Consider the following 24,572-nt stretch of genomic DNA (forward strand, 5'->3'; position numbering starts at 1 on the left):
TATATATCTTTTCATATATCCTATATATCTTTGACTATTTAAGTTGAAGTTCAAACTGGGACAGGCAAATGAAATAGAAAAGTGATATCTCCAGACCCTCAGGCAAGCCAGCTAACTTCTATAAGGAAATGGCTATTTCTTTCCAAGTGTGTGGTAAAATGAAGCCACTTGACAGCCATCACATTTGTTTTTTTGTTATATTCAGTAATCAATAATACCTTAAACTGCAAGAAAAAGTGGGTGTTTCTAAGCAATGAAATTTTATTCATGCAGAATCACATAAAATTTATCCTATTTTTAGATATCAGAAGAAAATAAGTATTTTAGTAAAATATTACTCAGCTATTTTACTGACTTTTATCTAATAACCCAAGAATCAAAGTAGATTTTGCTATTTCAATATGCCTAAAAAACAATAAATAATACAAGAGGAATGACTGATGCTTTGTGGAATTATACAATAAAGAAATATCATTTGAATGAAAAAAAATATAAGCATTGTAAAAGTTTCATTCAAAATAGATGGAAGAGAGAAAATCTGACTTTGGGTGGTGGGCATACAGTGCAATATACAGATCTTATAACAAAGAAAACCACACCTAGAACCTATATGTTAATGGTGACCAATGTCACCCCAGTAAATTTAAAAAAATAAATGGAAGAGTATAAAATTTCTATTTCCTCCTCTCTCCTCCTATTTTATTAAGAATTGTCATATGATAATCAAACCTCCCTACTGTCTAGCTCAATGCCAGACACATAGGAAGTAGTCAATACATCCTTTGGGAATGACTTAATTTATTGCCTCTATGTACTCATAACCCAACAAAACTAGTCAACTTCCTGACATCAGATATATACTGATAATGTTAAAAGAAATCTAACAAAGTGACCCAGGCTTACATATTTTCACACTTAAGTCTCATTCAACATACTAAAATGTCTTTCCTGAAAAAGCTTAAATAAACAAAAGTTCATTTAATGAAGACAGTTTCAGATCTAACAACTTGATCTGAATGGGCAATATATATTTGAGATCATATTAAAGTCAGTGCAATCCATAACTTATGAATGATAGTAAATATACTAAGAAGTTGGAGAAATGTACAGTGGAGAGGAAAATATCTAAATCAGCTTTAAAAATAGATATGAAATATACAAATCAAGAATTCAAACAAAAACATGACTAATGTACCTTTGCTGAACTATGAAGCTCTTATTATCCTAAAATTATAATATCTCCATCTGTTAATCTGACATGAACAAGCTGATAAAATGAAATCAGAACAACAGTGTATTCTGGCAAAACTTGAAATTTCCTGAAAGCCTAGAAAAATATGTCCACAACAGATGGATCATTTAGAAAATAAATACATCAATCTGTTAAACTGAGTATTATTCTAATTCCCTAAATTAAAACCAGTAGGAGCTCCTCTTTCCAAGAGTCTAAGAGAGCCGTAGGCAAACTACGGCCCGCAGGCCGGATCCGGCCCGTTTGAAATGAATAAAACTAAAAAAAAAAAAAAAGACCTTACCCTTTTATATATTGATGTTTACTTTGAATTTATATTAGTTCACACAAACACTCCATCCATGCTTTTGTTCCGGCCCTCCAGTCCAGTTTAAGAACCCATTGTGGCCCTCGAGTCAAAAAGTTTGCCCACCCCTGGTCTATGACATTAGAAAGGCCAAAAAGGAAAAAAACCTAAAGATGTACATAAACAGATCTGATATGACCTAAAACGTCATACTGTTAGGTTTCCTGTTAAACATACTTAATTTAGGTAAGGTCCTTACCAGTTAACTTCTTCACAGGTTGGAGCCGAACACTGATAGACTGATGTGTGAGTAAGGGGGAGGATGGAAGAGAGCGAGACATGCCCTCCATAATCCGAATGTGCTGCATACCTTCACTCACTGGAAGTGGTGGGACGGCGTAGTCTGGCTCAAAAGCACAGTCGCTTTCTGTGGAGATGCCACCTGTTAGATAGAAGAGGATGGAAACAAAAGAGTTGGTGAGAAAAGATTCTTCCTTCTCTATTAAAATTTGTCTTTTAGGATGATTCAGAATAGCATATCCTACATAATAAAAGCCCAATATGCTAAGTGTCTGGTCATCTGGTCGTCTGTTCAACCAATCAAAGTATAATATGCTAATGATATGCTAAGGCCACTCAACTACTCGCTATGAAGTGCACTGACCACCAGGGGCAGGCAGTCAACAGGTCGACCAGTGGCTATGACGTGCTGCTGGGGTCTGGCCAATCAGGACTGAGATGGGCCAAACATGCCCTGAAGCCCTCCTGCGGTTCCTCCCCAGCTGGCCAACCTCCCATGTCCCTCCCCAGCCCCATGGTGGGGTTCCTCGGCCTGGCCTGAACCCTCTTGCAACATGAGACCCCTCGGGGGATGTTGGAGAGCAGGTTTCGGCCCGATCCCGCAGGCCAGGCTCAGACTCCACTGGTGCATGAATTCATGCACTGGGCCTCTCGTATAAAAAATAATTATAGTGTAAAGCCGTAAGTATTACAATTAGAGCAAGCTCTTCAATTTTCCCCCTCCACTACCCCATAAGACAAACATGAAAAAAAGATATTCACCTGTTTAACAATCCAATATAGGCATTAGCTACTAGGTCACTATAACTATTTCTTATCCCCTCTCTCCAAGAAAATATGTGAACATACAAGTGGATAAAAGACTGACATTATTATATGGTAACCTTTGAATCTTTCTCTAACATTTTAAAAAGAGTAAACTATACACTGTTTACTTCCATTTACATACTGTTAACTCCAACTCCTAAGAAAGTCAGATTAAGATTATATACTTCAGACCAACTTTTCCCTAAGAAAACTAGAACATTTTTTGGGGTGTTCCAAAAATATATATAGCCACACTTTGGCTGTCATTATTAAGTCCAATGGGTTAAATCTGAGAGAAAAGAAACATTAATTGAGCTATCAGCTGTTAAAGTGTGTATACATTTTTTGGGACACCCTGTATATATTTTAAATCGTCCTGAAGGCAATGTAAAGTTAATAGCATAATGAAGAATTAAAGAAAACTGAAGCCAGGCATTTGGGGCTAAAGAAGCTTTTGACAGTTTTATAGAGCTGGAAAGACAAATATTGGCATGAAGAGAGAACAAAGTTGTGGAGGGGGACCTGGTAAAACTCCAACACTTTTGTTTGGAAGGCCAAAGGGCTACACTCTAGGAGTAAATATAAACCCAAACTAGGCTGGCCTTTACAGGACTGAAACCCAGCTCCACATTTCTACCACAAAATTAAGTTAAAGCAATTTTGGATTGCTAGTGCCTGCTAAAAACAAACATAAATCTTCTTAGAGGAAGATAACAACGTCACCATAGGTCTCAAATTATTTCCACAAATTTTCATACACAATATCGGGCCCTTAATTAACAATAACAAAGAGATAAGATAACAAGAAAAAAGTAAGTCAGAAAGACCATGCAGAAGACATAGTCTCACAAGAGATACAAATGAACCAGGAGGCACAGAATTTAAAGTAGTATGCTTAACATAAAAAAGACTAAGATACTTAGGAATAAATTTGACCAAGGAGGCAAAATATTTATATACTGAAAACTATAAGACATTGATAAAAGAAAATTAAAAAACATACAATGGAAGATATTCTGTGTTCATCTACTGGGAAGAATTAATATTGTTAAAATGTCCATACTACCCAAAGTGATCTATAGACTCAATACAATCCCTACCAAAATTCCAATGGCATTTTTCACTGAAATAAGAAAGCAATTCTAAAACTTTGTAAGAAAAAACGAATGAAGTAATCTTGAGCAAGATGGACAAAGCTGGAGGCATCACACTTCTTGATTTCAAATTATAAAGCTATAGTAGTCAAAATAGGTTAGTAGTAGCATACAGACAGACACGCATCATGCAAACAGACAAATGGAACAGAATAGATAGCCTAGAAATAAACCCATGCATATAAACTTCAACAAGGGCACTAAGAATACACAATGGGAAAAGGATAATATCTTCAACAAACTGTGTTGGAAAAATGAGATAGCCACATGCAAAGGAATGAAACTGGATCTTTACCTTGCACCATATACAAAAATCAAGTGAAATGGGTTAAAAATGTAAACATAAGAACTGAAACTATAAAACTCCTAGAAGAAAATATAAAAGGAAAGCTCCTTGACATTGGTCTTGGCAATGATTCTTTGGATTTGACATCAAAAGCATAGGTAACAAAAACAAATGTTAACAAGTGAGACTATATCAAACTAAAGAGTTTCTGCACAGCAAAAGAAACCATCAACAAAATGAAAAAGGCAACGTACAGAATGGGAGAAAATACTGCAAACCATTTACCCAGTAAGTAATTAAAATCCAAATATTTAAGAAATTCATACTCAATAGCAAAACTAAATAACCTAATTTAAAAATGAGCAAAGGGCCCAAATAAGAATTTTTCCAAAGAAGATACAAAAATGGCCAACAGGTACATCACTAATAATCAGAGAAATGCGAATCAAAACCACAATGAGACATCATTTCATACCTGTTAGGCCAGCTATTATTAAAAAAAAAAAAGTCAAAAGATAACAAGTATTAGCAATAATGTGGACAAAAGGGAACCCTTTACACTGTTGATGGGAATGTAAACTGGTACAGCCATTATGGAAAACAGTATGGAAGCTCCTCCAAATATTAAAAATAGAACTGCCATATGAATTAGCTATCCTACTTCTGAGTATATATCAAAAGAAATAAAATTATTATCTCAAAGAGATAACTGCATTCATATGCTGACTGTGGCACTATTCACAATAGCCATGATTTGGAAACAACCTCAGTTTCTATTGATAGATAAAGAAAATGTGATTTCACACACACACACACGAATATTATCCAGCCTCAGAAAAGGTAATTCTGCCCTTTGTGACAACACAATGAATCTGGAGGATATTATAAGCAAAATAAGCCAGATATACAAAGACAAATACTACATAATCTCACTTATATGTGGAATCTTAAAAATACAGAGAGGAGAATGGCGGTTACCACAAATTAGGGGGCTGAGGGAAAAGAAAGATGTTCAAACTTTCAGTTGTTAGATAAATAAGTTCTGGATCTTAGCAAATTGACATCTTAATTAGCTTAAATGTGGTAATTATTTCAACAATGTATATATTTATCAAAACATCATGTGGAAGCAAAACACACCCAAACTGAACTGCAATTGGAGAAAAAAAATTAAAAGACAGGAGGAGAGCCTAAGGGAGCTATGGGACAACATGAAATGAAGCAACATACGAATAATACGGGTGCCAGAACAACAGGAAGAGGAACAAGGGTTAGAAAACCTATTTGAAGAAATAATGTGTGAGTGATGCAAAGCAAGGGACTGAATCCAAGAATACTCTATCCAGCAAGGTTATCATTCAAAATTGAAGGGGAAATAAGAAGCTTCACAGACAAAATAAAGGCTAAGGGAGTTTATCACCACCAAGCCAGCAATGCAAGAAATGCTAAAGGGACTTGTCTATAAAGAAGAAATAAAAAGCTAAGAAAGAAAACAGGCACAAAAAATAGAAATGGCTACAAACAAGTACCTTTCAATATTAACTTTAAACGTAAATGGACTAAATGTTCCAATCAAAAGACATTGAGTGGCTGAATGGATTAAAAAAACATGACCCATATATATGCTGTCTACAAGAGACCCACCTCAGAATAAGAGACTCACAAAGACTGAAAGTGAAGGGATGGAAAAATATCTTTCAGGCAAATGAAAATGAAAAAAAAGCTGGGGTAGCAATACTTATATCAGACAAAATAGACCTCAAAGTAAACCTTAAATATATACATACCATTTGTGTTTATCAATCATCCTATATATTAAAAGGCTAATATGCAAGTTGACTGAATGGCGAAATGACCGGTTGCTATGACACGCACTGACCACCAGGGGGCAGATGGTCAACACAGGAGCTGCCCCCTGGTGGTCAGTGCGCTTCCACAGAAGCCGGGCTCATGGCTGGCAAGTATAGCAGCAGTGGCGGGAGGCTTTCCCGCCGGGAGCCTTTCCTGCCTCCGCACCAATGCTAAGGATGTCCGACTGACAGCGTAGGCCCACTCCCCCTAAGTGCACGAATTTCGTGCACCAGCCCTCTAGTACTTCAATAAAGCTAAGAAACCAAGAGTGGGAAATATCAAAAACAAGCACATGGTCTTACATGAAATGATGACAATGTAGTTTAAACCAAGAAGTAAAATTAAATCAATTGTTCCCAATTGTGTTAGTTTTAAATTCAGCATATGGAATTCCAACTCATTTTGAAAACTGCTGTGGTATATCATGTATTATAATTTAACCAGTCTCTTGTTAATGGCCACTTATGCAGTTCTTTCTAGACGTAGATCCTAAGTACAGAATTACTGGGGCAAAAGTGCGGAGAATTTCTATTGAGAAATACTGACCAAATGCTGTATTAAAAGTCTGTATTGTCCTAGCTGGTTTGGCTCAGTGGATAGAGTGTCAACCTGTGGACTGAAGGGTGAAGGGTTCGATTCCTGTAAGGGCACATACCTTGGTTGAATGCAGGAGGCAACCAATTGATGGGTCTCTCTCACATGGATGTTTCTATCTCTGTGTCTCTCTCCCTCCCTTCACTCTCTCTAAATGTCTATGGAAAAGTATCCTTGGGTAAGGATTAACAACAACAACAGCAGCAGCAGCAAATCTGTATCATGTTGCATGTTTTTTAAAAAAAGGTATGCTTAATATTTGAGAAAAATAAAAGTATAGAATTTCAGCAATGACTTAAAATTATGAAAACAAAAACTTAATAGATGGACTGAACAAGAGATTAGATAGAATTAATAAACTGGAAAATAAAACATTTGTGTATCAAGGGCACTATCAAGTGAAAAAACTTTCAGAATGATAGAAAATATTTGCAAATCATGTATCTGGTAAATGTCTAGAATTCAGAATGTATAAAGAACTCCTACAACTTAACAATAAAAAGACAAACAATACAATTTAAAAACAGGCAAAGGACTTGAAAAGACCTTCAAAGGAATGAAGAAGATCTACAAATTGATAGTAAGCACTCAACATTAAAAGATATTCAACATTATATAGTCATTTACAGAAATGCAAATCAAAGCCACAATGAGATATTGCTTTAAACCCACTAGGTCAGAGGTTCTCAACCTATGGGTCGCGACCCCTTTGGCGGTCGAACGAACCTGTCATAGGGATCGCCTAAGACCATCCTGCATATCAGATATTTACATTATGACTCATAACACTAGCAACCTTACAGTTATGAAGTAGCAATGAAAATAATTTTATGGTTGGGTCACAACATGAGGAACTGTACTTAAAGGGCCAGAAGGTCGAGAACCACTGCACTAAGTGTTTTTTTTTTAATTCTCACCCAAGGATACGTTTTTACTGATTTTTAGAGGGAGGGGGGAAGAGAGAGAGAAACATTGATGTGAGTGAGAAACATCAATTGGTTGCCTCCTGTACAAGTGAGTGAAGCACCTCTTTTCACTTGAAATGTTCCAAGTTAAAACTTGGATGATAATTTTAGAATCTAATAATACTCCTTAAGGAATAATATTGCAATTAGTCCACTCTGGATGTCCTAGTTTACTTTTCTGCTTAAAAATATTTTCCTTCATCTTCTCTGTCCTATAAATTGTGCTTGAACTCACTGTAGCTATAGGGAAGGGAAAAAAACTAAAAAATATATGTTTTAACTAAAGAAAAGTACTGGGAAGCATTCACATAATTGGACTGAATTAGTCAATCTTTCTTGGGTAAACAGCAATCTCAAAATGTCAGTAGTCTCCACAACAACATTATCTTTATGTTCCTGAAGTCTGCAGGATGACTGTGGGTCAGCTGATCTAGATTGGGCTATCAGGTTCAGAACTACTCTGATGTGTCTTTGATTTGGGGCCTACTCACTGCAGGGTCGGTGATTACACAGGGAATGCCTTCTTCTCCATGGTAGGTCACAAGAGTGCAGGAGGCCAAGTCAGGTCAGAGGAGCATATTTAAGGCCTCTGTTCACTCACATTCCGCCTGGCAGACTTCAGTGAGAACTACTAAAAAATTACATAGCAAAAGAAATGAATATATAATTTTATAACAGGAAGGAAGTAAAAAATTGGGAATCCAATTTACCAAGCATATAAGAGAATATTTATTGGTAACCCAAATTACTTAATCTCTATTTCCTACCTTTCTTTTGACTACCACTTTTCTTGCTTCCATCAACCAAACAGAAGTTACTGAAATAAGGTGATGGAGATAATGGCAGAAAAATATAAACTGCTACTTTGACAGAAAATATTCAGTTATGTTGGACATATTGTGATTAGACATTCAAAAACTGATCTAAGAAAGCACAGAAATAGCAAGTAAGTGGACAATAAAGAAATATTAGGGCCCGCCCTAGCCAAGCAGCTCAGCTAGTTGGAGAATCATCCTGTATACCAAAAGATGGTGGATTCAACTCAGGGAACATATAGAAGGCAACCAATCGATGTTTCTGTCACACCAATGTTTCTCTTTCTCTCTCTCCCCGTTTCCTCTCTCTCTAAAATCAATAATAATAATAATAATAATAATAAAAATCTCAGGTAAGGATTAAAAAATGAAATATTAGTAATTATGAGTCAATAAAATTTCAGTCATCACTGTCTTATATTGAATACAGATGATTATTAGATACTAGAAGCCTGGTTCATGAAATTCGTGCACTGGGTGTGTGTGTGTGTGTAGGGGGGGGTGTCCGTCAGCCAAGCCTGCACCCTCTCCAATCTGGGACCCCTCGGGGGATGTCCAACTGCCGGTTTAGGGCCCGATCCCACAGCAGTCGGACATGCCTCTCACAATCCGGGACGGCTGGCTTCCAACGGCTCACCTGCCTGCCTGCCTGATTGCCCCCTAATCACTCCCCTGCCAGCTTGAACGACGCCTAACTGCTCCCTGCTGGCCTGGTCACCTCCAACTGTCCTTCCCTGCCAGCCCGGTCACCCCTAACTGCCCTTCCCTGCCAGCCCGGTCACCCCTAACTGCCCTCCCCTGCTGGCCTGCTTGCCCCTATCTGCCCTCCCCTGCTGGCCATCTTGTGGCAGCCATCTTGTGTGAGGGCACAACAGTCAATTTGCATATTACCACTTTATTATATAGGATTAAAGTTCAAGTTAATTTAAAAATTCTTTATCCTAAGGCAATACCTATTCTAAAGAACTACATTCTAATATTTCAAGTTATGTAAAGAACCACAAATAACATAAAACAAACCCCCCAGCATAATTTATTGAAGCATACACATGATTTGCAAATTTTTCAGTTTACATGTCATATTTCAATAAAAGTTTATTTTTAAAACGTACACACACACACACAAAAAAAAACATAGCATGGTGATAAACTTAACTCCTAAAGTCAAGAGCTCTTACATATTTCAGAAACAAAGAGGTTTTGCCTACATTATTCCAAATGTTCTTTTAAATCAAGGCTTATACCACTCTGTGAGTTGGTGATATTCTCATAAGTCTATCTATCAGGCAGGAAACAGGCTAAGAGAAGTGTAAAAACTAGTACAGGATCATGTAGTCAGACGGCATGAATGCCTATGTAGAAAATTCTAAGGAATCTACAAAAAAGCTGCGAGAAAAAAAAATGAGTTAAGCAAACTCAAAAGTTAAAGCAGCAATTTTCAACCTTTTTCATCTCATGGTACATATAAACTAATTACTAAAATTCTGCAGTACACCAAAAAACATACTTTTTTCCTATCTGATATAAAAAATAGGTATACTTTTGACTCATTCACACTGGACAGCTATTGTTATGTTGGCTGTTGCTATTTTTTATTTGACAATATAAGGAAAAAGAGGTCGTCGCCCCTGAAATAGCCAGGGACTGCATGTTTTAAAAATTCTTGTGGCTCACTGGCTGAAAATCACTGCTCTGCAATGAAAGCATCATTAACAATAGGTATTGTCTGCCTTGTTTACTGTTTTTGCCCCTCGGCCTGATTGAAACCTGGGTTCTGGGAGGATAGGGATGGTTTAGCTGACCGACCCAGGCCTCTAGTCTTCTGTGGAGGCCCAGAGCTGACCCTTCCACCTATGTATCCTATTGGTGTTTTCTTCTCATGATCATGATCTCAACACAGAAGGAACGAACATCTTTTCTTACAGAAGCTTGAATGCACTGGCTAGGATCTCCCAACACAGTTGAAAAAAAGTAGTGAAAGCAGGCATCAGAGAGGGAAAACTCAGCTTTTCCTTACAATGTCTGCATCAATGAGATACAAGTAAAAGGGAATCTTAGTGAGATATATGTTATGAATGTAATCTATGTAAAAAAGCCCTTTAGAGAGAATACTAATCTTATTTTGTAGGAGAGAAATCATAGAGGAGAGAAAATCATGAATGTATGAATTATAAGAAAGCCTTCAGTAATTATTATTCCTGTTACAGACATGGGAGATTTTAAAATGAAGGGAAACTCTTTAAATAATTTCACAGCAAGAAAGCATCTAGGCTATTTTCATCCCCCACATGTACATGAGATCTCACACTGAAGACAAACTTTATTAAGGTAAAAAGTGTGGAAAATTCTTCAGGAACATCTCTAGTCTTGTGGTGCACAAGAGAACACATACTGGGAAGACAATCTATGAACACAAAGTCTTATGGGAAAGCCTAAAGATGAATCACTCAGTTTACTATTCACCAGAGCATTGATCCACACTGGGAAGAAACTCTACAAATGCAATGACTGAGAAAATGCCTTCAGGAGGAACATGAAGCTCACAATGCCCATGTGAATACACACAAGAGAGAAACACTATATCTATAATGAATTCAAAAAACTCTTTAAAAGGAACTTTAACCTTACTGAACACATGAGAAGATTCTCATTAGGAATTACATGAATGCAGTGCCTATGGATAAGTTATCAGAAGTTACTCATCCCATGGGGAAAAAGTGAACACACAGAGAAGAGAAAATTTTTATGTGTAATGAATGTGAGAAAGGCTTCAATGATCCCTTTCACCTTTATAGAAATACAAGAATTCACACTGGAGAGGAACCTTTTAAATATATACAATGTGGGAAAGCCTTCAGCCCAAAAATTTCCCTAATTTTACATAACAGAATTAATACAAAGAAACAAAGAGTATGAGTGTTTAACAAGTACCAGCAAGGATTTGATATTGAAAAACTTGACTAGGTTCCAGTTCCAGGAAAGATAGAACAAGCATATTTTACCTTTACTCACCCACTGAATGCAAATATAAACCCTTGAAAGGATACACAGAGCTCACTTCCAGTTTCCCAAGAGGGACAAAAAAACTAACAAAAACAAAACAACCTCCCAACTGAGAAGCACCAAAGAAGTTCACAGTCCAGGGACATAGGCTTACCAAAAGACTGAGACCTCATCATAGGACTATAGGACGCTTTTCCTCCCCACCTTACATTTACTACTTACCACAGTTTATATTACCCAGTATATATTGTCCACTTTTCAGCAGAAACTTACAAGGCATACTCAAAGGTAAAAAAAAAAAAAAAAATTACAAAAAATACACTTTGAAGAGACAGAACATACATCAGAAGCAGACCCAGATATGATTGGAATGTTTAAATTTAGGCTATGATTTTTTTAAAATATATATTTTCTTATTGATTTCAGAGAAGGAGAGATAGAAACATTAATGATGAGAGAGAATCATTGATCAGCTGCCTCCTGCACGCTCCCTACTGGGGATCAAACCCACAACCCAGGCAGGTGCCCTGACCAGGAATCAAAGCGTGACCTTCTGTTTCCTAGGTCGACGCTCAACCACTGAGTCACACTGGCTGGACCAGGCTATAAATTTTAAAAATAAAATACTTACATATAATTCTAAAAAAATGTACAATATCCGTATCAGAAAAAAGATAAAACTCTGATGAAAGAAATCAAATATATAAATAGATGGAGAGAGTTCATATTCATGGATAGGAAGAATCAAAATTGTCAAAATGTCAGCTCTTTCCAAACTAACCTAACAGAGCAATCGGAATTAAATCCCAGGAAGCTATTTTTGCTGATATCAACAAACTAATTCTAATGTCTATATGGAGAGTCAAGGAACCAGAATAGCCAATTCAATATTTGAAGGGGAAGAACAAAAACAGAGGACTGACAATACTAAACTTCAAGACATACTATAAAGCTACAGTGTGATACTGTGAAAAAGAATAAACAAATAGATCAATGGAATAGAATACAGAGCCTAGAAATGGGCCCACATATAGTTAACTCATCTTTGACAAAGTAGCAAAGAGGAAATACATGCAGAAAAGACAGCCTTTTCAACAAATAGTGCTGGGACAACTGAACATCCACATTTTTTTTAAAAAGAATCTAAAAACAAACCTTATACCCCTCAAAAAAAATTAACTCAGAATGAATCATATACCTAAAAATAATATGCGAAACTATAAAACTCCTAGGAGAAAATCTCAATGACCTTGGATATGGCATACTTTTTAGATATAACCCTAAAGGCATGATCCATGAAGGAAATAACTGATATGCTAGACTTCATTAACATTAAAACTTGTGTGTGAAAAACACTGTCAAGAATATAAGAAAAACTTCAGACTGGGAGAAAATATTTGCAAAAGACACATCTGATAAAGAGCTGTTACCCAAAATACACAAACTCAACAACAAGAAAATGTAAAACACAGGCAAAAGAAGGTATATAGATGGCAATAAACATATAAAAAGATATTCAACATTATATACCATTAAATTGCAAATGAAAACAATCATGAGATACCTCTACACACCTATTAGAATAGTCAAATGCTGACAAGGATGTGAAACAAAAGGAACTCTCATTCATTGCCAGTAGGAATACAAAATGGACAATGTACTTTGGAAGACAGTTTGGCAATTTCTTACAAAACTAAACATACTCTTACCTTATAATCCAGCAATCCTGCTCCTTGGTATTTACCCAAATGAGTTGAACTTATAGCCACACAAAAAACTGTACGTGGGTGTTTATTGCAGCTTTACTCATTACTGTCAAACTTGGAAGCAACCAAGAATTCCTTCACTAAGTGAATGGATAAATAAACTGTAATGCATCCAGACAATGTGATATTATTCAGTGCTAAAAAGAAATGAGCTTATCACACCATGAAAAGACATGGAGGAACGTTAAATGTATATTACTAAGTATAAACTGCCAATCAGAAAAAGGTACATATTGTACAATTCCAACTATATGACATTCTGGAAAATGCGAAACTATGGAAACAGTAAAAAGATCAGTGGTTTCCAGGAACTGAGGGAAGGGAAGGATGAACAGAGTGCAGAGCAGTGGTTCTCAACCTTCCTAATGCCGCGACCCTTTAATACAGTTCCTCATGTTGTGGTAACTCCCAATTTCATTGTTACCAATTGAACATAATTAAAGCATAGTGATTAATCACAAAAAAATATGTAATTATATATGTGTTTTCCAATGGTCTTAGGCGACCCCTGTGAAGGGTCATTCGGCCCCCAAAGGGGTCGCGACCCACAAGTTGAGAACCGCTGGTGTAGAGGGAGGATTTGTAGGCCAGTGAAACTACTCTATATACTATAATGGTAGATACACGCCATTATACATTTCTCAAAATCCACAGAATGTACAAAACATCGAGTAAACCCTACTGTAAAATATGGTTTTGGATGATTATGATGTGTCAATGTAGGTTGTAAGAAATTTACCTCCGTGGAGCAGGATGTTAATAGTGGAGGGGGCTGTGTAAACATGGGTGTAAGAGGCATATAGGAATTCTTTGTACTTTCCACTTAATTTTACTATGAGCCTCAAACTACTCTAAAATATAAAATCTACTTTTTAAAAATTAAATACACAAACATAACAATAAAAAGGCTGCATATCTGAGGAGTCTGAAAATAAACAGTAATGGGCAGACTGAGAAAGGAGAACATGAACTTCCACTGAAGTGGTGGTGAATTTACCACTTTAAAAAAAAATGTTTTTATTTATTTCAGAGAGAGGAAGGGAGAGGGAGAGAGAGATAGAAATGTCAATGCTGAGAGAGAATCATTGATTGGCTGCCTCCTGCATGCCCTCTACTAGAGATCGAGCCCAAAACCCAGGCAGCATGTGCCCTAACCAGGAATCAAACCATGACCCCCTGGTTCATGCATATGTCAACCACTGAGCGACACCAGCCGAGCAACTTATCATGTTTCTTCCTCAGGTATTGCCTGGCCTGGACTCAGAGGCAGCCTAAAACTCCTTAAGTGTACACGGGGTTTAAAAAAAAAAAAAAAGCTCCAAGAAAATCCCTCCCTTTCTGATGAGGAGCAGGAAAGGAGGCCCTTAACTGGTCTGAGAGACCAAGGGAAATTCCCCCGCCGCCCCCCCGGTCTCCAGGCAATTCTACGGCAGCAGCAGCACAGAAGTAGTGGTGACTGGGCAGGTTCCTAAAACTCTGAGAGAAGGTAATCCTTTTCTCTGACTCAAGGAAATATGATCCCAAAAATGTGAAGCAAATTTTCATTGCTGCTTTTCCTCTTACCACTTAACCTGGATACAGATACAGTGGCCGAAATTGAACAGCAAAACAGGAAACTAGAGTCCCTATTTTTTAGCCTGAGTATGGGAAGGGAGATTCTGGGGAACTGGAAAGTGTTGGTGAGATTGGGGTGAGGTGGGATAGCAAAGAAAACAATCCCATCAAGTTGACCATGAACTTCTGGTACCATCTCTGAGCTCTGCATGCATGGATCTGGTCCTAAACAATATGCCACAGGCTTTGAGAATACAGCAACAAGATATACCACCACTTTGATCCCAGAATCAATAATGGATCACATATGTGGAACTGAACTAAGGAGTACTACTGCAAGTGCTTAGAAAACTGAACTGACACATTGGGACCACAGCCCCTAGAAAATAGTTAGGAACCTTTGTCGTGAACATAATCTAGTTGACTGGCAACTCACACACACACACACACACACACACACACACACACACACACACACACACTTAACATTCTCCTTAAGTTTTAAATAAAACCCAGGGTCTCATACTGTCATATTCAAAATGTCCAAGATATAATCCAAAATTATATGGTGTATGATCCAACAGGAAAATTTCAACTTGAGAAGAAAAAAATCCATAAAAAGATGTCATTCCTGAGATTACACAGATATTATAATAATAAAATAAAGAACTTAAAGCAACTATTAGAAGAATGCTTCAATAAATAAAGACAAACATTCTTAAAAAGAACAGAGATAGAAAAATCTCAAAATCTGGTGTATATTTTACACATACAACACATTTTCCTTCACACTAGTCACATTTCAAGTATTCAACAGCCACAGGTAGCCAATGACTGACTACTGTATTGCAGAGTAAAATTCCATACCTATATCCAAAATCAAATTCAATCAGTCTCTAGAGTATAAGGTAAAATGTCCGGTCCAATCACTAAACACTGGGAAGATCCAAGGGTGATAACTCTTACCATATCCCCACTCAATATGTCTGTTCGATCTATGCAGAAGACAGAGAATGACAGTTAATTTTTATAACTTATTCAGGTGTGATCCCTGCTGCTGCTACTGTTTTAAATGTGGTTTTGTTGCTAAAGCAAATCAACATATACCTAGCACCTAGTTTGCATTTATTGACTTGAGAATGAGATCATCATAAGCAGTATGCATTCAGCTGTCAGAGTTAGCTACACATTTTAACTGCCCTACCTCCTATTAATTCTCCTGCTCTAGGTAATAATCTAATCCACAGGGACCTTAACTGCATTTCCATCCCATAAGCCACCATGCTGGTCTACTACATTGATAATTTCATGCTGATTAGACTTGGTGAACAGGAAGCAGCAACTGATCTAGATATTGTGGTTAAAATACATGTATGTCAGAGGGTGGGAAACAAATCCAACAAAAATTCAGAGGTCTTCCCCATCAGTGAACTTTCGGTGAGCCTTACGGTCTTGAGCAATAGGCTTTCCAAAGTGAAGAAGTTGCTGCCCTACTCTCTCTCACTAATGATAAAGATGTACTTGAACTTCTGAAGCAACTTGTACCTCATATATATCAGTATATGAAACTATGAACCATTGACCAAGACTGCTGAGTGTGAGAAAGGCCCAGAACAAGAGAAGGTTTGGAAACAAGTATGGGCTGCTGTGAAAGCTGCTTTGACACTTGGGTAGTATAACCCACCAGATCCAATGTTGCTTGAAGTATCTGTGGCGAACGGGAATCTTGTATGGTGCTTATTACAGAAATTTAGTTGACTCTCAGGGCAGACCTCTAGTATTTTATTTTAAAACTATGCTATCCTGTGCAAGTCACTATTGTCCTTTTTTTGAAAAATAGTTTTTGGCTTACCACAGAGCCTTAGAATGAATGCTTGACCATGGGCCACTATGTTACCATGTGACCTGGGCAGCCCACCATGAACTAAGTATTGTTGAACCAACAAAGCAATATGATTGGTGTATACTGCAGCACTTCATTATGAAAAGAAAGAAGTGTACATAAGATCAGGCTTGAGCAGGTCCTGAAGGCATAAATAACTTGTATGGGCAAGTGGCCTAGATGCCCAAGGTTCCTACTTCTGCTATATTGGTTCTTTTCTCTCGATCTGGATATATTTGATTTCATGAAGAATTCTCTGTGACCATCTCACTGGGTGGAAGGTGGGGGGTGGGATAATCATGTTTGTTTACTGATAGCTCTGCAAAACAACATGAGGATGACAACAACACTACAATCCTACTCTAGGGTAGTCCTAAAGGATAGTGGTGAAGAAAAACCCTTCTTGGCAAAAATGTGAACAGGGTACCTAGTTATTCATTTTGCCTGCAAGGAGAGAGGACAGAGGTACTAGTTCTACACTAACTCATGAACAGTGTTTAGTGATATGAATAATTAAAAAATGAATAATTAGAAAACCGGTAACAAGGAAATCTGAAGATGAGGTTTATTGGTAGACCTCTTTGAAAGGGCAAAGAGTATGATATAACTTGTGTCCCATGTGAATATTTACCAAATAGCAAACTCTGCAGATTAGATGCATACTAACCCAGTAAATAAGATGCTTTGTTTGGAGGACTCAGCCAGTATCTTTACCCAACCACTCTATGCTTGACCAATGGGCTCATTAACAAAGAGGTCATGGTAACAGGAATGGAATTTATACAGGGGCTCGGTAATATGGATTTCCACTCACCGAGGCAAATCTGACGATAGCCACAGCTGAGTTACCAACCTGCCAACAGTCCATGAATGTTTCACTCACTGGGAAAGAGGTAGGTGGAAGCCACCAACATATGGTACCATTCAAGGGATGGTCAGCCAGTTATCTCTCCACTCATTTCTAGACCCTGGTGGTTTCCCCTTCCGTCTTAATAAATCAACTATGAATTTAAAATAAATATTGTTTATAGTATGAATTTTTCAGGTTGTCTCAGTCTGCCCCCTTGTAGAAATCAGCTCTTCAATCTCTCATTGGAATAAAATTTATTAAATTCAAACTGCTCCTCAAATGAAAGAAAACAAATGTATTCATTCAATAATAATTTTACCCAAGGCTTTATTAATAGGTTCCTTCCTCATCCTTTGTTATCCAACTGTTTGTGAATCTTCATTAAAATTTATAAAGTTTTTGCCCTAGCTGGTTTGGCTCAGTGGATAGAGCTTCAGCCTGCAGACTGAAGGGTCCCAGGTTCAATTCCGGTCAAGGGCACATGCCTAGTTTGCAGGTTCGATTCCCAGTAGTGGGTGTGCAGGAGGCAGCTGATCAATGATTCTCTCATCATTGATGTTTCTCTCTATCCCTCTCCCTTCCTCTCTGAAATCAATAAAAAAAAATTTAAATAATAAAATTTATAACGTTTTTCAAAGAGGTTTTATCTCTTGCAGAAAAATTCAGGTAAGATATAATAAATAAAAATCTTTCTAGATGTCCAACATATATTTCTGAACCTTGCTAACTGGTATGCTTTTATTCCATTTCTTTCATAAATATGAACAAGCAAGGAGTGGCTTCTAGCAGGCTTCTAGTGTTAACTAGGCCAATTATAATACTAAGTAAGATACTCAATATGTTCTGATACAAAATGTGCTTGGGGCTGCATATTCCAAGAGTTTAAGATATTACTAAATATAGTATTATGAATCACTTTGAAAATATGAACACTCATAGATGAGGAAATAGTCGGCCTAATAATGGCTTAGTTGTGCTACGGACCATTATACAGACTTTAAGAAACTAGAATTTAAGTATGTCTCTGGAGATATGGCTACTTTACACTGTTAATTGAACAGAACAAAAATTGTGTTTTATTTTTTAAAATATTCAAACTAATACACACACACACACACCACTATACCCTTGCATAGGCCAGTATGAGCTCAGTGACACATCCCGAGTACCCCAAGATAACAAGAAATTGTTAGCTAGAGCAGCAGTCGCCAATCTTTCGGATCTTGCGGACCACTGGTTGGTGACTGCTGAAGAGGACCAATTTCAAGTTTAATTTTATGGAAAAAGAAGTGTTACACAAAGAAGAATCAACAAGAAGTTAAATGTCTGAAGAAATATAGGACTAGAAATAATGACACTTCAAAGGAATTTGTCACTTAAGGTCAGGTCTTTCAATTCTTATCCAACTATTAACAAACATATTTTTATTTTAAGAATTAGAATGAAAAGATTCTAAATACATGCTACTAACAAGGCTCATATGAGTGAAATTTGGAGTGTATATCAGTATAAAGCCTGATTATTTCCTACTGAAAATAATACCTTCACAGTACTACTCTGAGAAATAAATGAGGATGATGTGAAGCCATCCAGCCTAGTGCCAGCACATATATATTATTACATGTTATGTTTATTTTCTTTATTCCTAAAGCAAACTATATTGAAATTTAAATAATTTTTATCATGATAACTACTAAAACAACAAAATAATTTTGTGCATTAGTGATGCCCCTATTCCAGATATACTCTTACACTGAGATAAATTTTATACTGAATAATGAAATATTTTTCCTTATCATTCTATATAACAAAACACTGCTGGCTTAATAAAAAAAAATCTTTGTAACTTACCAAACTGAAGAATAATTAGTATATTTTTCAAGAGCATGAACCTCTCATCTACTAAATATTTTACATATTTAAAGGAAATAAAAAGAATCAGAAGACAGCATATTTGACAATTTAGTACATTATTACTATAGATTCACCAGCATGTACTTATCAAAGAAATGGGCTCTAAATAGTGGGACTCATGCAAAACCAAACATGGTACAGTTTCCCAGTCTTCCAGTATGAGCTGGTCGTGGGCATTATTACACTAATGCACCTTGTATATCAGAGCCTAATGCCTGCACAATGTGATTTTTGCAAAAGTAAATAAAAATTTGGTTTACACCATATTACATTGGCTCATGCACTTATTTAATATCTAGAACTAAAAAATTAAGTTTATATATAGTTGATCTCCAATGAAAAAATTATTTGATGCAAAAAATGGAGCTAGTACAACAAAAAAACAAGAACCAATTCTTATGATGTAATCCATGATTCCCAAAAATACAGAACCAGAATTCCTAGAATTGATTAGCTTCCTTTATCAACTGGATAGCCTAAATGCAGGATGCAAAGATCCTACTGTGAATAAACTCCTGAAAACCAGAAACCCAACAAATAGGACCAAATATAGTAAATAATACTGTAATACAATTACATATAATATACTATACTGGAAAGCAGAAAATATCCACCCAAGCTTAGAAGGCCATACAAGGGTTAAATTAGCACATCAGTTTTACAGTCATATTTCAAGAGCCTTATTTGTATACAAATCAATAGAGAGTTGATAACCTAACAAACTACTTCTATTCAACATATTTCTCACACTGCTTTACTTTTCCAATGACATAACTAATAGAAGTGCACATCGGATCAATATGTGGCCTCGGCACATCCACACACTTTCCCAAGCTCAGTTAAGTGCTAGATATTTGTTCATTCTTCCATTGAGTACACACTGACAAATTTTTAAATGCAAGTGTTCTAGGATATAGTGGTGAACAAGACAAAGTCTCTGCTCAAATGAAACATTTTCTTATAGTTGAGACAATAAAAAAATAAATCATTAATTTTAGGTAGTGATAGATCCTATGAATGTTATGGCCAGGTATTTAGGTAGATGGTCAGAGAAGGCCTCTTTCACAGCAACAGAAATCTATAGCTATTTAGTCATGAAAGAGCAAGTGTACATGCCTTGCAAAGAAAACACTTAAAACATGTTTAAAGCAAAAAGGCCAGCATAGATTAAACAGAATTGATAATGGAGGGATTGTTTAGGACAAAGAGAGTATTAGGAAAAGGGCAACAGGATCATGTAAGGAATCATAAAGACCTTGGAGTTTATTCTGAATGTGATAGGAAATCACTGGAGAAATTTTTTTTCAAGTTTGGGGAAATGATTTGATTTGTTTTAATAAGAGCACTATAGCTATCAAATAGACAACAGACTCTATGTTGGCAAGAATGAAAATAAGTTAGGCCTGGCTGGCATGGCTGACTCGTTGAGCGTCAACCTGTGAACCAGGAGGTCAGGGCTTGATTCCTGGTCAGAGCGTATGCCCAGAGTGCATGTCCCTAGTGTGGGATGTGCAAGAGGTAGCCGATCCATGATTCTCTCTCATCACTGATGTTTCTCTCTCTCTCCCTCTCTCTTCCTCCCTCTCTCTCTAAAATCAATAAAAATATATTTTTTTAAAAAAAGAAAATAAGTTAGGACACTATTATAGTAGTAAAGGAAAAAATGATGGCAGTTCAGACTAAAATAGCAAAAATATATAATATAGGTTATGTGGAAATAACAGAAAATGTATTTTAAAGAGAACAAATTCTTAAAGCATTATAAAACAAAACAAAACAAAAAGTAATAAAAGAAAATTCCATGGAAAACAGAAACTAGATGTAATTGGACTGAAAAAATTATAGCCTAGAGTATGCACAGGAGGATAAACTGTGAAAGATGAGAGTGTTCCCAGTCTGTTTTAAGCACAGAAGCAAAAGATACAAGGTACAGGAAGGGCCAAGGGGCAGCAATCTGAGTAAGAGGGGTGGGACCTGATTCAGTCTAAGCAGTCAGGCCATCTCCCATCTCCTACATTTGATAAACAGCAGACATGAGAGATCTCTGCCCCTAAAGCAGAGTGGTGAGTGTGGGTGGGTATGTTTAAGTCAGAATCCATCATACTCAAAAGACGCATCAGAAGCGGATCTAGCTAATTAACACACAGGAAAAAGCACTCATGCTCAAAAGATAAGACACCTCACCAGACACATTACATGTTTAATATTATTATTGGAGAAGAGACATTAAACAGAAACTGTATTCACAATCAGGTAGGGCAGTTTATCATGCATTATGCGCCTACACAGGCATATCAGCTGGATTAACCAAAGAACAAATATGCATATATGCATAACCCATGGACACAGACAATAATGTGGTAAAGGCCTGGGGGAGTGACAAGAGTCAATGGGGAAAAAGGGGCGATATCTGTAATACTTTCAACAACAAAGATACATTACAAATAAATCCATAAAATTAGTTAGACTGGTATCTGCTCTGGTTGGTTGATATTTATGGCATACTCATTATTAAATATTTTGAATATCATCCCCCCAAGATTCTCCAAATTTTAAAAGGTCACTCAAGAAGAAATAGATAGCCCTGACCAGTTTGGCTCAGCGGATAGAGCGTAGGCCTGCGGACTCAGGGGTCCCAGGTTCGATTCCGGTCAAGGGCATGTACCATCGTTGTGGGCACATCCCCAGTGGGGAGTGTGCAGGGGGCGGCTGATCAATGTTTCTCAATCGATGTTTCTAACTCTCTATCTCTCTCCCTTCCTCTCTGTAAAAAATCAATAAAATATATGTTTTTTAAAAAAAGAATAGATAATTCAAATAGTTCTATATTTATTAAAGAAATTCAATTTGTATTTTAAAACTTTCCCACAAAGAGGAATGAAGTGATAGCAATTCTATATACAATATTCCAGGAAATTGAAAAGGAGGAACTATTCCTCAACTTTCAACTAATTCTGTGAGGCCAGCAATACCCTGATAACAAAATCAGACACATTATAAGACAAGAAAACTTAAGGTCAACATCCCAGATGAACACGGATGCAAAAATAATGAAGGCCCGCTCTAGCTGGTTTGGCTCAGTGGTTATAGCATCTGCCTGTGGACTGAAGGGTCCCGGGTTTGATTCCAGTCAAGGGCACATGCCTGGGTTGCGGGCTCAATTCCCAGTAGGGGCGTGCAAGAGGCAGCTGATCGATGATTCTCTCTCATTATTGATGTTTCTATCTCTCTCTCCCTCACCCTTCCTCTCTGAAATCGATAAAAATATATATATTTTTTAAATGAAAACTGCCTTAGCAAAAATAAAAATAAAAATCTATCAATTGTATAAAAACAGGCCACACAGGCCAGGCCAGATATGCTATCCCTGCTTTAGAGCTGCTTCTTAACCATAATAGTCCAAATCAAATAATGAAAATATTACACCGAAGTGGAGTAAACTGATAAGGTTTACTATTGGAGATAAATGGCATGGACATCAGCTAGCTATCCCACACCATGTCCCAAGGACTGGACTTATTATAACATCTCCTTTACTACACATTGTTTTCCACTGAGTTTACAATTTTTCCACTTATTATTTTATATACTTATCACCAATTCAAACCTGAGCCTTTGCCTAAAAATTTTCTAAAGATAATTAAATATATCAGGTTTCTATCGATCTCATTTCCTGAAAAAGAGTCTTCTGGGGGCTTCTAACCTACTCTAATCTGGTCTGATGCCCTCTGTCCCTGTTTTTTCATTGTTATCCTGAAGAGTTCTTCACTTTCTCCTTTGTTAAATTTCCTATTCCCTGTAACCCATTCCTTTTATTTGGCTGACTTTTTCATTTTGATGGATTACATCCTCCAACAGATTCCTAGAAAAGGAAGGCAAAACACACACACACACACACACACACACACAAAACCTTATATGTCTTAAAACATCTCAATTTTGTTCTTATATCTGATCAATAGTTTTGATGCATATGGAATACTAAGGTTGAAATTATTTTCCTTCAAAATTTTGAAAATGATGTTTCATTTTCATTCAGTTTTATAATGCTACCACTGACAGGGCCAAAGCTAATTGATTCCTGTTACTTTGTATATAACAAGTTTTTCCCCTCTCTGGAAGCATGAAAAATCTGTTTGGCCCAGTAATTTGAAATTTCACCACACTGTATTTTTGTTGGTGTTTACATTCATCCACTGTACTGAACACTTGGTAAACCTTTCAACTAGGAACCTCAAGTTCAAGAAAATTTTTTTGAATAATTTTATTGATGATTTATTTCCCATTTCCCTGTTCTTTCTTTTGGAAACAACTATTATTTGAAAATTGAAATTTCCTGGACTGGTTCTGTAAGTTTCTTAACTCTTCACTTCTTTTCTATAATCTATTTTTTGCTCAACTTTTTCAGAGATTTCTTCAACATTAATTTCCTATTACTTCTGATAGCTTTTGATCTCTATCAGAATGTTAATGGTGAAAGCCTCTTTTAAAAATCAGAGTATTATTCTTTTAAGGTACCTCCTCCTTGTTTCGTGGCTGTATTATTTTCTCTTATTTCCCTGAGGATGTTAATAATGGTTCAGTTATTTTCGTCTGTAAAATTTCTGTTCACTCCAAGTTGCTTTATTATGTTTATTTTAATCTCCATTTTTAAGAGGATTTTAAAAAATATCTAGTAATCTTTCATTAGCTGCTCATATTTAGGAGAAAAGGCCTCAAAGACAGACTGGGGGCTTTGATATATGGAGTGATCCAGCTGAGCTGCTTCCTTAAGAAACTTCTGATGACTACATTTACGTCTTCCTTTTTAGTCAGATTCCTCAAAAGAATTAAGTAATAGTGTAAGTTAAAATTTCCAAATCAACCTGCATAAATTATTCCTCTTTTTATTCTGCAACAAACTATTTTATAAAAATAATACAAGTCCAAAACTTGGGAAGAATGAAATTGAAGAAAAAGGGAACAGGATTATGACAAAGAGCTTTTATAGGATTAAAACACCATACATTTGTAAATGTGTGCTTTGTTTTATTTCTAAGTAAAGAGTTTCTAAAAAATCAAACTGAGTAATCACTGCCTGAAATTCTGTAATATATTTAGGTTCTTAATTCTCATTCTCTTACAAGATCACTTCATTCATTCAAGATTTTTTTCAGTAATTACTATATACCAGAAACTTATTCTTGGCACTGAAAATACAGCAATGAACAAATCAGACAAAAATCTCTGCAATCATGGAACATTCATTCTAGTTTTGGCCATAGAAAATAAAATAAATACAAAGGATATAAGT

General features: G+C 36.5%; 1 protein-coding gene and 1 long non-coding RNA gene across 2 annotated transcripts in view; one reads left to right on the forward strand and one right to left on the reverse strand.

Annotated features, from left to right (window-relative positions):
• The window catches only part of LOC107185133, an 11,901-nt gene extending 4,477 nt beyond the window's left edge, over positions 1–7,424 (forward strand). Inside the window, exons 2-3 of the long non-coding RNA XR_001516048.1 lie at positions 44–48; positions 7,412–7,424. This is a non-coding gene — a long non-coding RNA (uncharacterized LOC107185133). The remainder of the gene's footprint in view (positions 1–43; positions 49–7,411) is intronic.
• Positions 1–24,572, reverse strand: part of TANC2 (tetratricopeptide repeat, ankyrin repeat and coiled-coil containing 2) — a 228,796-nt gene that overhangs the window by 166,733 nt on the left and 37,491 nt on the right. Inside the window, exon 3 of the mRNA XM_006776730.2 lies at positions 1,909–1,980. Coding sequence (XP_006776793.1) covers positions 1,909–1,980 — 72 coding nt within the window. The remainder of the gene's footprint in view (positions 1–1,908; positions 1,981–24,572) is intronic.

Source organism: Myotis davidii, unplaced genomic scaffold (genome assembly GCF_000327345.1).
Source record: "Myotis davidii unplaced genomic scaffold, ASM32734v1 scaffold69, whole genome shotgun sequence".
In the NCBI taxonomy this organism is placed as follows: domain Eukaryota; kingdom Metazoa; phylum Chordata; class Mammalia; order Chiroptera; family Vespertilionidae; genus Myotis; species Myotis davidii.